Below are 17,232 nucleotides of genomic sequence, written 5' to 3' on the forward strand. Positions count from 1 at the left end.
TTTGAGTCTCCCCTGTGTGTGTCGTGGGACCCAAGTATTTGAGCCATCATCTGCTGCCTTCCACAGTCCATTTTAGCAGGAAGCTGGCTTGGAAACAAAATATTCAAAACTCAAACCATTTACCCAAAATGGGAAGCATATGCCCCAGGTGACATTTTAAGCACTGTGCCAAATGCTTGCCTCCTTTAAATCTTAACATTAGGAATTTCACTAGAAAAAAAAGATATTAGGATAAAAGGGAAAAATTTTTAGGAAGCAGTTTGCAAACTGGGTAGGTATAATCTTGGGTTTAAAATGAAGTTGTAGGGGCCTCATGTGGTAGCCTAGTGGCTAAAGTCCATGTCTTGTGCACACCGGGATCTCATATGGGTTCTAATCCCAGCGGACTTGCTTCCCATCTTGCTCTCTGCCTGTGGCCTGGGAAAACAGTCAAGGACGGCCCAGAGGCTTGGGACCCTACACCCATGTGGGAGACCCAGAAGAGACTCCTGGCTCCTGGCTTTGGATTGGAGCAACTCCGACCATTGCAGCAACTAGGGGAGTGAGTCAGTGGACGGAAGATCTTCCTCTCTGTCTCTTCCTGTTTTTATATCTTTCTAATAAAATAAATCTTTGTTTAAAAATGAAGTTGTAGGAGTTAGTACTGTGTTGTAGTGAGTTAAGCTGCTGCCTACAGTGCCCGTATCCAATATGGGTGGGTGCCGTTCAAGACCTGGTTACTTTTAGCAACATTTTTTATAGATGTTAATTTAAGTGTGCATACATACAAGAAACAAAGAGAGCTTGTTTTCTAAAAGGAGTTCCAGCCCAGATTCCTACTCAAATCTGCTTTGTAAATGAGGGACAGAAGCTTTGCTGGGAAAGTGCTAAGCCTGAGTTTTAAAGCTTGACTGCTGGTGTTAGTTAATTTGCCAGGTCTGGTCTTGAAAGGGAACTTTTCAGAGGCGGTTTGTCTTGACACTTGAAACAAGAACATGCTCAGGCAAAAGCCACAAAATTTTTTTCAGGAACATGGAACATAGCACAATGTGTATGTTACCTCTAGTCGGCAGTTACTTAAGTCCATTTTGAATTTTCAGCTCATTTTGCTACTCACGGACCAATTTAAAGATTTAATATTTTAAGATTTATTTATTTGAAAGCATTGGGGGAAGGGAGAAACAAAGAGAAAAGAGAGATTTTTTCCATTTGCTGCTTCATTCCCCAAATGGTTGCAATGACCAGAGCTGGCCCAGGCCACACCAAGAGCTTTGTCTGTCTCCCATGTTGGGGGAGGGCCCAAGCACTTGGGCCATCCTCCACTGCTTTGCCAGGGGCATCAGCAGGGTTCCGGGGTAGAAGCAGAGAAGCTGAAACTCCAACTGATGCTCATATAGGATGCTGCCACTTCTGGACCCAGAGGATTCAACTTTTCCCAGAATTCACATTGTTTATTAGAGATTTACTTTTTTCCTATAATAAGTAAATCTCTAATAAACAATCAGAAAAATACTTTCAGCAACATTTTTATCTATGTTAATTTAAGCGTATTTTTTATAATAAGCTTATCTCAAAAGTTTTTAAAAACTTTTTAAAAGGATTTATTTATTTGAAAGGTAGAATTTGTATAGAGGAAGGGTGTTTTATCTTCTGGTTCACTCCCCAGATGGCTGCTGGGCCAGGCCAAAAGCAAGGAGCCAGGAGCATCTGGATCCACCATGTGGGTGCAGGGGCCCAAGTGCTTGAGCCATCCTCTACTGCTCTCCCAGATACAATAGAAGTGGCTCAGAAGTGGCTCAGCCTGCTTCAGACCAGTGCCCGTGCAGGATGCCAGCACTGCAGACAGCAACTTAATGTGCTGTTCCACAGTGCCAGTCTAAAAAGTTTTAAAGTATAATATAGTTTGTGGACTGGTGTTGTGGCATAGTGTGGAAAAATGCTACCTGCAGTGCTGGCATCCCATATGGATACCAATTTGAAACTAGTTGCTCTACTTCTGATCCAATTCCCTGCTAACAGCCTGGGAAAGCAATAGCAGTTGATCCAAGTCCTGTCACCCACGAGGGAAACCTAGAAGAAGCTCCTCTCAGTCCTGCTGTTCCACCCATTTGGGGAGTGAGAGATCTCTGTCTCTCCCTCTCTATAATTCTTTCAAATAAATAAATCTTATATATATACACAAATATATAATAATTATGTACCATATAGGTTAGATATTAGAATTGGATTTTTACTTAAGACTTACCATTTGTGCGTGTGTATGCTTTTTAACAAAATTTCAGATTGTGGTTTTTCCTCAGCTATTTTGGACCTTCTGAGTGGTTACTCTTATATTTCTTACTATTGACTTAAATTCATTAACAGTTCTTTTTTTTTTTCTTTTAACAGAAATTAAAACAACAGTGTTTGATGACTGCAAGAAAGAAGGCGAATGGAAGGTAGACTGTGTACTTTGCGCTCATACTGGGAACTTCATTATGTTGTACCTCTGTTTGTCAGTCTAGAGTTTACAAGCACACTGCCTGCCTTCAAATCCAAGCTTCACCGTTTGATGGCTGTGGCTCCATGGGCAAGCCACTTGACCTTTCTCTGTCTCTGTGTCTTATTTGTAAAATGGAAATTGTAATACCATATTTAGTAGTTGTAAATATCAAGTTGAATTAATCCATATGCTTGGAGTAATATTCTACAAATAGCACCTATAATTTAAAAAAAATTTGATGTTAAGCAAAGATCATTTAAAATGAACAAGCTCTCTGCTTCAAAACAAGGCAGGACTGGAGACAAGGTGGGATAGGGTTGGCTCTTCTACCTACTGGCTCAACCCTCTAGGGCCTGGCAGACTCCAGGAGCCAGAAAACTCCACAGTAGAAGAGCCCACTGTTGTGCTGTCATCTGCTATTTTCTTAGGCACATCAACTTGATTGGAAGTGGAGGAGCTGGGACTTGAACCAGCACTTCAGTATGAACAATGTAGGCAACTCACTGTATACCAAAAGGCCCACCTCCCAAATTTAAATATTGTGTTTGTTTATTTATATGTAATAGTATACACTGAAAAATAAATCCGATTGTGCAAATTAAAAGTTGAGGTCATTTTCCGATGTTCTATTTTTATTTTTATGTAAAAATTTTGAGTTGGCTTAATGAATAAAATTCTTTTTTTTTCTTTTCAAATATTATTTTTATTAGCAAGTCAGATATACAGAGAGGAGGAGAGACAGAGAGGAAGATCTTGTGTCTGCTGGTTCACTCCTCAAGTGGCTGCAACGGCTGGAGCTAAGCCAGTTCAAAGCCAGGAGTCAGGATCCTTTTCTGGGTCTCCCATGTAGGTGCAGGGTCCAGAGGCTTTGGGCTGTGCTTGACTGCTTTCCCAGGCTACAAGCAGGGAGTTGGATGGGAAGCAGGGCTGCTGGGATTAGAACCAGTGCCCATATGGGATCCCTAAGCATGCAAGGCAAGGACTTTAGCCACTCAGTTACCATGCAGGATAAAATTCTGTATTTTGCAAATTTTGAACAATCAGATATTAATGTTATTTCTTAATTTCTATTTGTTTTAAGATAATGCTTTTGGATGAATTTACTACTAAGCTTTTGGCATCATGTTGCAAAATGACAGATCTTCTAGAAGAGGGTATAACTGGTAAGTGTTACTAGTTTTCATCACGAAAACTTTTTTATTGTTCTGGACAAGTTTGAGGTATTATAGTGGGTTATTGTGTTTCTGAGGATTTTATACTTGTTTTATAGTTGTAACAGACTTGACATTTTTCGTAAATCTTCAGCATACCCTGTTAAAACCAGCATAACCTCTGAAGTTTGTATTTTTTTCTCTCAACGTAGACAGAATTAACTGTCCCTAACCAAGGCTTAACAAATTGCCTTGTTAGGTTTGTTCTTTAATATTTTTTCTGTTGCATATTTAACCGTTTTAATGGTTTCTTTTAGTGTTTTCATGTTATAATTTTCAGATACTTCTTCAAATGGAATTTATGATTTGTCACAAAATATGCTTTAATATGTTGTTATGAATGTATAATGTTGACTTTACAAATTTCTCCTTATCACTTATATTACAAATTTAAATCCATTTTAGCATGATATTTTAAAGTACTTACTGATTCTAATTTTAAAAATCTTAATGCCACAAGCATTAAGGATTGTGTTCATGAGGTATTATTAGTCTGTATTACCTTTTAGGGAAAGTAACAATACCTTACAGCATTCACAATCATGTTACCATCTTTAGCTCATTATTTCTTAACTCTTTTATTGAAATTTGATCTTCATTAACAGTCCTGTAAAGATAGATCTTCAATATTCTTCATTTGTAATGAGGAAACTGAAATTCTGAGTCAAATATGATTGTTAAAATATTTTATATCCTAGTGCCATAAGAACCCTCTATCATTCTTACCTTCAGTGATTCAGAGTACACTGAGAATTCTCAAGAAAAACTGACCATATAATTTACCCTGCATTATTAGTTACTTATTCAGAGTATGGTCCTTTGAACCACCATAGACAAAGCTCTAAAGGAGAGTTAGATCAAAGGTTTGATTTTTCTACAACTGGATAAGTGGAGCATTAATTAAGTCCCTTCGGTTTTTTTAAGTTCCCAGTGGATCAGTGCAGAGTGAAACCAGGCAAAGAGCCATTTGATTGCGTATAGGAAAGCACTGTGACACACCACAGCCCTCATCTGCTCCAGGAAGATGCTGCTGCAGTGGGTACAGCGGGGTCCACTTGATGTGTTCAGTGTTGTTAGGTGGTCAAGGAAAGGATTCTGTGCCCAGTACGTTTGCAAGAAGTATTAAGTAAAGCTGGGCAGGTTTCTTTAGGGCTTCTCAGAGTCTTTTGGGTACCAGTTTCTATGTGGATCCCTTGGGTATGGAATTCAGTTTTCTAAACTTACTTGACTCCAGAAAGCTGGTTTTGAGAAACATTTAGGGCTGTATGTCATGGAAAGTTCTTGATATCTTCCAGAGTCACCTGGGTTTACTCTTGTATGAGTCATAGTCATACCTGTTCACTTGAACATATCGCTGTCCTTTGAAGTGCCATGTTAGCTTTCCTGAGAATTGCTGTGGGATTTGGCCTTAATATGCTTACACATCAGACTGTGTGTTATCATTCAAGTCATTTGTGAAAGTATTCAATTGTGTCTTGTATTTAGAAAAATATATAGGTGGGGGAAAATGCCACTTTGGTATTTTGTATGTTACTGGAAAATAAAGTCAAGTGGAATTGTTTTTTTAAAATAGACTGAGATTATTGGTATCACTGTGGAAGACTATTCTTCCTTTTTTTAATCTTTTAGTAGATATATACTTTCCAATAAATTGGAGATGTGGCAGTTTGTGCTATTGATAACCAGAGTTTAGAATATTTTTGGTCTATATTCATATCAATGTGTTTTAATAATACTGTTTATCAAACATAATCATCCATGTAATATTATATTATTAAAGGACACTTCATTTTGACTACTAAAAAATGGTCATGGATTAAACCTTAATGTTCTAAAGGTAAGGTTATAATTGTTAGGGATTTAGATTTAAAAACTCAGTTTGTTTCCTGAAATTTTATTTAAAATCTTATTAAAAAGTAGCCAGGGTAAACATGTATGTTACTAGACAACATAAAAATGAAGTCATCTCTCTTTTTTTTAAATGTATTTTTTAAATTTATTTTGTAATTTGGAAGGCAGTTATAGAGAAAGGACAGACAATGATCTTCCATCCTCTCGTTCATGCCCCAAATGGCCTCTGTGGCCAGAATCAAGCTGGTCCAAAGCTGGAAACCAGGATTTGTTCTGGGCCTTCCATGTGAGGAAACGACGTGGTAGTGGGATAATTTTCTGCTGCTTTCTCAGGCCATTAGCAGGAAGCTGCATTGGAAGTAGAGCAGCCAGGACTCAAACTGGACTGCTTATAGGATTTTGGCTCCACAGGTGGAGGCTTTACTTGCTATAACACACTGCTGGCCCCTGAAGTCATCCTCGTTTTATAGTAATTTTATAAACACGTTAATTTAAGTAGCAAATTGAATTCTGGTAATACTTTATTGAAAATATATGAATATTAATGTGTGGTTGTAAAAGAATAAACATTTTTGGCAATTTATTTGAAGTATAGCAGCTACAAACTTGATCTCAGATCTGAGTTGGAAATTTACCTAGTCTGTTTTCTGGGTGTAACTGGGCATGTTACTTAACTCCTTTAAGCCTCAATTTCCCCTTTGAAAAATGTTGGTAGGATTACTATGAGGGTTTTTTATGTAACTTAGCCAGGTAGTTCCTGTGCCACATTTGCTATTACTATAGCAGAATGTTTTTAAAAAGAAGGACATACCTTAAATTGTATTTTATTTTCTTTCTTTCTTTTTTTTTTAATTGCATGGTGATTGGATATGCTGGTAAACCGACCTACATCTGAAATTAACTACTTCATCTTTTTTTTGTGAGGACAATTTGGTCCAGGGGTTAGCCTCATCAGGGAAGGTATATTTTCAGATTTTTTTTTTAATCAAATGAAAATTAAGGAAATGTTAAGCCTAATGTGTATATAAATAGTTTTCTATTGTTACACATAGAAAGCACAATAATGTTTGTTTAAAATTACATCAAGTATATGCATATTTGGTTATACAAAATGACATTTTTCTTTTGTTAGTTGTGGAGAATATTTATAAGAACCGAGAACCTGTCAGACAAATGAAAGCTCTTTATTTTATCTCCCCAACGTCAAAGGTGAGTGTTTTGAGATTTTAAACAAGTAAATTCTTCATTATTTCTACAGTTATTATAGTTTGCTGATAGAAAATTCAAAAGTAATAACATATCTTTTATTGGAGACATATTGTGATTAATCAGTTTGCTAGGAGATTCCTTCCATTATAAGATTATTCTATTTGCCTTTTTAAATGAAAACTTGTAAGTTAAAGAATTCTTTTCTGCCCTTTTTATGAAAGGAGAATTTAATTGTAAAACAAAATCATACTTTCTTTACATACTTTATTACTCATGCCAATCCTATTGAATCCAAGTTATTGGTGGAATAAAATTGGTATATTAATGAAGTAGCCTTGGACTTACCCTTTATCTTAGTGACTTTACTATATCATGCATGTGTAAATGCATAGATATATAAACTGATGTGTGTGTATATGTATGTATATTATCAAAGGAATTTCTCCAGTTTATAGTATAACTCTGTAATTTAATTTACACTTTAGATCAGATTTCTAGAGTCAAATAAAATAGATCATACAATATCTGAGAATGAATTTTCCAATGTTACTCTACTTATTCCCACTTACATGTTAATATTGTAATTAAAATTAGAAATTTCACTTCTAACTAGCAGCCAATAGTAACAACAACAAAAACCACTAAAACCAACGTAGTATTTGGTAATAGTATTTGGTAATAGTATTTACCTACTGATTGCTCATGTAAAGAGAGGGCTTTAATGATTTTTTAAATCTTACCAGTAATTTAATTCTGTAAGAAAATTCATGGTAAATTAAAAGCAAATTAAAAGCACTAATGTTCACTCAGCAAATTGACAGAGGAATTTTTAAATTTTAACATTTGCATGTGTCATAAGGTAGGCATTCTAGATACTAGTGAGTAATGGATCAAGAAGTTAGTGGGAATATGGATTAATAGAGCCTTTTTGTACAGTAACTTACCATTCTTTATCAGAAGCCTCAAATGTTTTGTATTTTGGAGTTTATTGTAAGGAAATAATAAAATAAATGATCAAAATTTAAGCAATAGATCCACTGAATTCTAAGCATTAATAGATAATGACATGAAAGACCACCTGGCTATTAAAAATAAAGTTTCTAGGAATTTTTCATAACATAGATAAATGTTCCATTTTGATGTTAGGTGACATAAACAGGCAGAGTACAAAATGGTATCCATATATTCAATAAAAGAGCAAAGGACTAAGAGAAGATGATTCCTGCATGTGATCACATTTGAATGAATACAATCACACACCTAGAGGAACAGAGTTACTAAAAGAACAAGGGTGACCGCCTGAAGAGAATAGTGCACATAAAGGTAGTTTAAAATAGCACAAAAAAACCTTTCTGAAATGCAAAAGTGTGATTTATCAGACAGATAATGGAAGGAGAGAATAAGCACTATTAGTGGCCTAGACATCCACAAGGAGTGAGGGACTGGTAGGACATGCAAATCATGAGGGAAAGGAGATTTGTAGGATAGATCCAGGGGAGCTAACAGAAATATACTGAGTTCAAGAATGGAAAAACAGGAACAAGCAGAGGAGCAGTAATTCTTTGTTCTTCATTTTTGTGTCCAGTGAACCCCACCGCCCCTGCCTGTCTCCCCGCAGTAAGCCACACCCTGCTTACTGTATTCCGCACTGTTCTTCCTCCTTGCAGTCAGCTAACAGGCTCTGCACTTGGACTGTAACCCTTGACAGCTTCAGCACCTTGCACACTGCCTCTCTCCAGTCATAAGTCATGGTGGTTTCATTATCCATGTACTTAGATGACCCTTCTAGTTTGTTTGCTTCTCAGTTCCTTGATCTCTTATCTTCCAAAAGTTTATGTTTCAACTTCTCCAGATATTTTTTCATAGCGAGTAATAGGAATTTGTTTATGTCACCTTCCTGCTTATTACCTTTTTACATAATATGCTATTAGCAATCACTGGCTAGTTAGCATAGCATCTTTAAAAGCAATTTATAGGTTAAAATTTTAGGCAGTAAGGTTTTATTTTATTAAAATAATAAAATCTTATTTTGAAAATCTAGCACATTTAAATTAGTATTTAATAGGATGTATATTAACATCTAAACTTTTTAAGTCTGTAGATTGTTTCCTACGTGATTTTGCAAGTAAATCAGAAAGTAAATATAAAGCAGCATATCTATACTTCACTGATTGTAAGTATCTTTTTTGAAATTATTTCCTCATTGTTTAAAATTCTTTAAATTTTAAACAATCTACTCTTATAATACTCTTCTAGTTCTTGTGATTTTCTCCCTATCATTTATTGCAGTTAGGCTAGAAAAAAATCTAAACTGAAAGGATTTTATTGCTCGTAATTCCTGTTACAGTGATAGAAAATTAAGGAAACCCCTCCCAACTAGTATAAAAAGACAGATATCAGAGCCAGTTATTACATGTGGCATATGGGTGTCTTAGCCTCTAGTCCAAGTACATATCCTAGGAAAATTATTTTTAATACGCTTCAATTAGGGATTTGGTTATATTAAAAAGAAAAATCAAGGGCCTGGAACAGTAGCTAATGGCTAAAGTCCTTGCCTTGCAAGCACCGGATTCCATATGGGCAGTGGTTCTTGTCCCGCAACCCACTTCCCATCAAGCTTGCTACTGGTGGCATGAGAAAGCAGTAGAGGATGGCCCAAAGTCTTGAGACCCTGCACCCACATGGGAGACCTGAAAGAAGCTCCTGGCTTCAGATTGGTGGCCACGTGGGGAATAAACCAGTGGATGGAAGAACTTCCTCTCTGAGTTTCTTCCTCTGTATATTTGACTTTCCAATAAAAAATAATGAATAAAATATTTTTTAAAAATCAAGAGCCTTTGGGAAGACAGTGAAGAAAATATCCATCTGGCAAATGATAAGGGGGAAAACCTATATACCATATTTTCAGATAGAAAACAGCTATATTAAAGAATTGGAGAAATATAGTGATTTATGTAATTTTATGTTATATTATACTTAACTATACTTCAAAATAAAAATACCGCTTTCAGTAATGTGGATTTCTAAGACATCCTGAAGCACAATAGTTTATTAAATATGAAACTAGGCATTCCTAATGATGTTAGTTCTATAAGAAGTTTAGTTGTTCCGTTAGAAAGTCTGTAAAGAAATGTATGTTGGTTTTAATGGCTGTAAATGGGCAAAATGAAATTTCTGTGTTACCCTTTGAATTGCCTATATGTATAACTCTCCTCATAGGAAATTACATTGTGAGAGCCACAATACACACGTACATGCATACACACACATAAATATATATATGACTGAAATATTATTTGGGCCAGCATTGTGATGAATAAAGTCACAGCCTACTGCCTGCATCCCATTCCACATGGGTATGGGTTCAATTACTGGCTGCTCCACTTCTGATCCAGTTCCCTGCTAATGTACCTTTGACTAACCCAAGTGGTGGGATCGTATGCTGTACCCATGATACCTAGACGAAACTCAAAGCTTGTGGTTCCTGGCTTCATACCAGGCCAGCTGTGGCAATTGCAACCATTTGGAGAGTGAATCAGCAGGTGAAAAATCTTTGTCTCTGTAACTCTGTCTTTAAATAATATTCAGAGGGGAAAAAAAGGAAAGAAAAATATTCTTGGGTGTTGGAATGATTTACTCAAAAGGGATTAAAAAATTAGATGAAGTTACATGTTTTTGTTTCCTTCCTAGTTTGTCCTGATAGTCTTTTTAACAAAATTAAGGCTTCTTGCTCTAAGTCAATAAGAAGATGTAAAGAAATAAATATTTCCTTCATCCCACATGAATCCCAGGTACTTTTTAATTTTACTTTTAATTTTAATTCATAATGGATTCCAGAATTTGGTTTCATGAGCCTATTGGTTAATAAAATATATTCTTGGATTGTCTTATATATGTATTTGGTGAATTTTGAACCTAATCCATGAATAAACATTCCCCATGATGAAAAAAGGAATATAAGTAATAAATTGGAATATGATACTAATTATGAAAAGTAACATTTAAATTTTTCATCTGCCAGCAGTGTTAGGGGAATCAAGATGGTGGTGTAGGGTGCAGACATATTCAGGATGATTCAGAGTCATTAGACAGGGTGAAGCATAGGGAACAGGTTACAGAAAAAGATAGGGGTATCCCAGACTCTACAGAATTATAAAATTCAAAATTTAAAATAAAAATTAAAAAATTTGTTTTTCATCTGCCTTCAAGACCAGTATATGTTAAATTATGGCAGTACTAGATTTAAAAAATCAAATATTTTTAGCATAATCTTTATTAGATTAATTTTATAATCATTTATGATATTAAAGCAAATATTAATAGATCTATGTAATATTACAGAACGTATCATTTTGAAAAACACTATCAGTTAGGAATAGGTCCATCTGTATGTAACAGAAAACTAAATTTTCAATGGCTTAAACAACATGGCAACTTACTTTTTGCTAATCACAAAATCATAAAATAGGCTGAGACTTTGATGTTGCACTGCACAATTATTTTGGCATGAACCTTATGATCCAAGATATTTATGGAATTATTACATGCTCTTTTTAAAAATGAGAGAACAAGAATTAAATAAGTTACATCTTGTTAATTAAAATGTGATATGACTATATTCAGGTACACAGAAAACTGTGAAATGTAGTGTGTTACCATATGTGGAATATAATTAGTGAAATTAATTATAATTTCAGTTGATTAGGAGGCATCTTGCAGACTGCCACAGGGGAGAGAGAGACTGTTATGGGAAGATTGGGAAAATGTTTGAAGAATGGATAGGCCTTTATAAGGTGGTAGTGAAGAAAGGATAAACATGCTACAAGGTGTGAATAATCTGAATGCAAAAATACAGAAGCAGAAAAATGCTGGGGAGTGGCAGGAATCCAGGTTCTAAGGGATGAGGTGGGATATAAGATTGTGCTTAACTGGGTTGGAACAATTATAGGTGGCTCAGCGTCCCACCAAGATAGTGGAAGAAAATGAGTTGTTGCAGAAAAATGTGGCACTTTCTTAAAGCCTTAAGGAAAAGTATATCCCAGAAGTCAGGGTTATTGGAGAGAGATTGGTAAAGAGATCTGATCGTGCTTTAAAGGCTGAGCATTTAGCACATGGAAAAGTTACATGGTTAAAAAGAAGTTTGGCTCGGTCCTTGTGATTCCATGAGTCGAAGGAGTTAAAGAGACATATCTCCCTTCCATGTAGTTTAAGTAGCTATCACTGGTTATGGCCTGGGGAAGGATGGCCCAAAGCCTTGGAACCCTGTACCCATGTGGGAGACCCAGAAGAAGCTCCTGTCTCATGGCTTCAGATCAGCTCAGTTCTTGCCGTTGCAGCCATTTGGGGAGTGAACTGGAGAGTGGAAGATCTCTGTCTCTTCTTCTTTCTGTGTAACTGCCTTTCCAATAAAAATTATTTTTAAAAAGTCAATGTTTCTCATATTATTCATGGTGATTTGACTAGGGCTTTGCTCTGTATTCTTTATAAAGCTTAAAATTTTTGAACTTTGGTATATAGGTCAATTGTGGCTTATTTTGTTTCTTTGTGCCAGATATTATCTTTCTATTTTGGTGTTACTACTTAATTCCTTCTTTCATTGCACAAACTGTGAAAAGCAAACACTACAATCTGTATGAAATAAGAATTGAAGGACAGAGGTAGACTAATCCAAAAAGGAGGATAAAAGAAAGAATGAAATCACGACAAAGGAGAAAATGAGATTTTATTAAGGTTTTCTGTTCAGGGACCATTGTAGTTGGTGCAGTTATTTTTTCCTTTAATATCTTGAAAAATAGCTGCATTTCTATTGGTATGTATTTTTAAGTCATCTCTAAACTGACTTTTTTGGCCTAACTTAGGTGTACACTCTTGACGTACCAGATGCATTCTATTACTGTTATAGTCCAGACCCTGGAAATGCCAGTGGGAAGGATGCCATCATGGAGGCAATGGCTGAGCAGATAGTTACAGTGTGTGCCACCTTAGATGAAAACCCTGGAGTCAGGTATAAAAGGTAAGGCACAACGGTGTCTGTGTGTGTCATGAGGCAATGCTTATATATATTGATTTGTAAAACTTATTTTCCTTCTATCATGATTATACTTTATGTATAGGAGGTTTAAAGTGTAAGGCCTAATTTTCCAATTAACTGTTAGCCTCTGTTACTGAATTTCAGAACTTAAAATTGGTATAATTTATATAGTTTTACATTGATTTGAATACTGCTTAGAGGAAATGTTTTTGTTGTCATGTAAGGAATATAGTCCTTCTGTTTAATGCTTATCATTTAATTTCTGTCAAATGCAAATAGCCATGTTTTCAGGATACCTATCACAGTATTTAAGTATCTATAATGCCTGTGACTGGACAATTCATTCCAAAGTGGATACATCCTTCTAGCCCCACTTAGGTCAGAAGTTACAGCATCTTGAGGGACTCTGCCCACAATGATCTCTTCCCATGTGGATAGCAGGGCCCCAATCACTTAAGCCATCACCTGCTGCCCCCTGACGTTACAGTAGCAGGAAACTGGAGTGACAGCAGAGCTTGGATTCATTTCTAGGCTCTCCACTGTGGGCTGGAGATATTCCAACTGGCAGCTTAGCAACTGTGCAAACACCTGCCCCTATTTATTTTTGAATATGAAACCTAAGTGTTCCTTAATATTTTGAAGTCTTCACACTGAGATCCCCCACTTCAGGGTTAGTGTACTGGTTGAATAGTCTGCAACTATTTGTGTGTGTGTGTGTGTGTATGGATTTTGAAATTGTTCTAATGGTACTAACTGTAAAGTTACAATTTAGAATACCATGTTAATCATTTTAGAAGACAGTAATGTATGAGATTTGGGGGCAGACTGTTGGAAAGTTAACTATGTTAGATCATGTATGAAGAAATCTCAGGTGCTTGTGGGAGGAATAATTGCTCAACGGTTCTGGAGAGCAAGTTAGTAACATCTGTTAAAGTTGAAAATGTGTGTGCCCTATGAGTTAGCCATTATGCTGTTATATGCAGTACACCTAGAGAAGCATACACATGGAAATATATGTACAGGCATGTTTGTTTCGTTGTTATCATAGTACTATTAAATTGAAATGACAGAAATATCCCCCTTAGGATGATGAATATACAGAATCTAGTATTACTCACATGATAGAATGCTGCTTTGGAGAAAAAAGTAGTCTAATGTAGGATTAGTAGTCTAATGTAGAGCTCACATATGTCAGCACGGTGACTAGAGGAGTGCATATGATGCTCATGAGAGTGGGTGCCTTGGGGACAGAAATAGGGGCAAGAGGATTTGGATTTGGAAGGAATCGTGGGAACTGCAACTTCATATGCAATATTTTTATTCTTTTGCATTAAAAAACTGAAGGACAAATAAGATTTATGTTTGTAAATTCCAAATATGTTGATCTTAACATTATAGTTAATGTTTTATTATCTGAAATTTTCCATGTTTATAAAAGCTTTCACTTGATAAACACTTTGTAAATATATGGTTTAATTTTAAAATTAAACTTTATGGTATTATAAAGTGTGTCATGAAATAAAAATATTTGTTTGAACTGTGTTTCCATTTCTAGTAAACCTCTAGATAATGCCAGTAAGCTTGCACAGCTTGTTGAAAAAAAACTTGAAGACTACTACAAGATTGATGAAAAGAGCCTAATAAAGGTAACGTATAAAAGGCCAACAGTAGATCTGCATGAAATCTCTCTTATTTCTTTATAAGCCAGAGAAACTTGTTTCTTTATTTTCTGTATTGGTTTGGGAACCATTACATAGATCTAAAATATTGATTAAGAATAATTATATAGTTCAGAGTGGTTCTCAGATGATAGGGTTATTAAGTCAGCACTGTGCCCAAATCCTGTTTCTTCCATTTAATTCGTAATTATACAAATTAGATTACTTCTCTGTACCCTGGTTACCTAAGGTTACCTGGTTACCTGAGAACAGTAAAAGAATACTATTTTATAAGTTCGGAGGTTAAAGAGTTAATACGTATAAAATCATTAGAATAATGCTTGCTAGTGAGTAAACAATAAATGTAGTAATTCTTACTGTTATTGTCTTTGTGACCTAAAATAAGTAAGATAAAAATGCTTGTTCAGTTGGTATGAGGAAGAGGTGAAGTAATGGTTAAGTTTTTGACACAGGTAGGAGTTGAGTAGGTGGTACCTGTTGTCATCCTCTGATGAAGATAATATGATGTAATCAGATGCCTAGGCAGGACCTCGGGAATACCAACATTTGAGGTGTGCTTTGGAAATTGAAGAGCCTGAGAAATCAAGAGGAGAGAACTGTCAGTAGTCTAGAGAGGTTGTGAGCCAGCAAACCACCAATAACAATGTTACATAGAAGTGGAATGATAGAAGACTATGTTGATTATAATGAGAACATAGGCTGGGGCTTCTCCAGTTTGAACTGGGGAAAAAGGTCCATGAGTTTGAAGAATGAATGTAGCATGATGCAAGAGAGGGTTTATTTTAGGGATAACAGTATTATTTTGGCAGAGCAAAATGCATGATTAAATAACTTGGCTGTAATGGAGTATCCTAAGTTTGGTTATTATGTTAATTACTTTTTAAAGTTACCAGTCTTCATTCAGTAGTTTAGTGAAAACATTGTTCTGGTTGTAGTTATAAACGTAGAATGGTTTAGTACACCTTGTAAGTGGTGAATGTTGAGTGGTGGAAGAGATATACGATGATTACTTTTGCAAATATCTCTTTAGTCCTTCACAATTTCAATGGAGAAAAGGCAAAATCCATAGATTGACTTTTATGTTCTTCTAATGCCAGATACCTTTCTCTCATTGGAAGATCTGATAAAGATTCACCTTGTAATTGAGGTCCTTCCTGGCTCCTGAGGGCCAGTGACATTCCCTCTCACATATCATCACAACCCCTGACCCTGATACTTCTTTTAAAAAAAAATTTACTTATTTTTACTTGAAAGGCAAATTTACAGAATGAAAAACAGAGAAAAATCTTCCATCTACTTGTTCACTTCCCAAAAGGCTGCAGTGACCCCAACTGAGCCATCTAAAGCCAGGAGCCAGGAGCCTCCTCCAGGTCTCCAAAGCAGGTACAAAATCCCAAGGACTTGGGCCATCCTCCACTGCTGTGCCAGGCCATAAGCAGGAAGTGGAGCAGCTGAGCCATGAATCAGCACCCATGTGGAATGCTGGCGCTTGCAGCTGAGCCATTGCGTCAGGCCCCTAGTCAGTTTTTAAGGCTTGGCTCACATATTGGGAGCTTACTGAATACCAGGCACTATGTTAAATATCTTGTAATATTATTTTGTTTAATCTTTACATCAATTGTAAGGGAAGCGTTTTTTGATTATATTCTGCTTCACAGAGAGAATACTAACATGTAAATGAGTTAAACAGTTTGTCCAAGATTATACAACAAAAGACTAGTAAAGACAACAATCTGCCTGATTTCAAGGCTGAGCTTCTATTATTTCATATGGCATAATATATCTAATGGGTGAATGGAAAATTTAAAACTACTTTTAAATGTAGTCTGTGTAATGTACTTTTGCCTCCTTTATGTAAATAAGTAGGAAATATTATTGACTGAGTTATAATTGCCTCTCATTGTTTTTAATAATTGCTAAATTTGTTTTTCATTTTTTAAATGAAGTATAAAAGATACTGATGTTAAAAGTACATTTTCTCAGGCCCAGCGCATTGGCGCAAGTGGTTAAGGTCCTTGCCTTGCACGCCCGGGATCCCATATGGGCACCGGTTCTAATCCCCGGCAGCTCCGCTTCCCTTCCAGCTCCCTGCCTGTGGCCCGGGAAAGCAGTCGAGGATGGCCCAAAGCTTTGGGACCCTGCACCCACATGGGAGACCCAGAAGAGGCTCCTGGCTTCGGATCGGCATAGCATCGGCCGTTGCGCTCACTTGGGGAGTGAATCATCAGACGGAAGATCTTCCTCTCTGTCTCTCCTCCTCTCTGTATATCTGCCTTTCCAATGAAAATAAATCTTTTTTTAAAAAAAAGTACATTTTCTCAGCACTAATATTTACTGTTGAGCAATTAATAGCATTTGAGAATTAGTGATAACAAAAGCTTTCACTGTGTTTTATCATCTTAGTTGGCATCAATATAATCTTAAACATACTCACCACTTTAAATTTTATTTTAAATTTGTGTTCATTTATTTGTTTGAAAGACAGACAGAACTCCCATCCACTGATTCACTCTCCAAATAAATGTAGTTATGGGGTCTGAGTCAGACTGAAGCCAGGGGCCTGGAGTTCAATCCATGGGGGTAGAAGAGACCATTCTGCTCAGGCCATCCCAGCTTCCTCCCAGGGACTACATTGGAAGGAAGCTGAGTTCTTGATTCTCAAGTGGATACTGAACTGAGGCTTCTATATGGAACATAGGCATCCTAACCTGCATCCTAATGGACAGGCTAAACACCTACCCCAGCAAAATCTTTTTTTTAAAGATTTATTTTTTTTATTTTTTTTTTTTA

General features: G+C 36.1%; 1 protein-coding gene across 4 annotated transcripts in view; it reads left to right on the forward strand.

Moving 5' to 3' along the window:
• STXBP3 (syntaxin binding protein 3) overlaps positions 1-17,232 on the forward strand; it is a 62,954-nt gene that overhangs the window by 16,245 nt on the left and 29,477 nt on the right. For 3 of the 4 annotated variants that reach the window (XR_005885749.1, XM_040999102.1, XM_040999104.1), the window contains exons 2-8: positions 2,368-2,417; positions 3,543-3,624; positions 6,656-6,732; positions 8,827-8,905; positions 10,423-10,523; positions 12,591-12,745; positions 14,319-14,409. Coding sequence is in view for 3 of the 4 variants with exons in the window: in XM_040999102.1 (XP_040855036.1) it covers positions 2,368-2,417; positions 3,543-3,624; positions 6,656-6,732; positions 8,827-8,905; positions 10,423-10,523; positions 12,591-12,745; positions 14,319-14,409 (635 nt within the window). In the remaining variant the exon portion in view is untranslated. Of the gene's footprint in view, positions 1-2,367; positions 2,418-3,539; positions 3,625-5,452; positions 5,510-6,655; positions 6,733-8,826; positions 8,906-10,422; positions 10,524-12,590; positions 12,746-14,318; positions 14,410-17,232 lie in introns of those variants that run through there. The other variant, XM_040999103.1, reaches the window with a different exon arrangement.

The sequence above is a fragment of the Ochotona curzoniae genome, unplaced genomic scaffold, assembly GCF_017591425.1.
Source record: "Ochotona curzoniae isolate NIBS_2020 unplaced genomic scaffold, NIBS_Ocur_1.0 scaffold_1037, whole genome shotgun sequence".
Lineage (NCBI taxonomy): Eukaryota > Metazoa > Chordata > Mammalia > Lagomorpha > Ochotonidae > Ochotona > Ochotona curzoniae.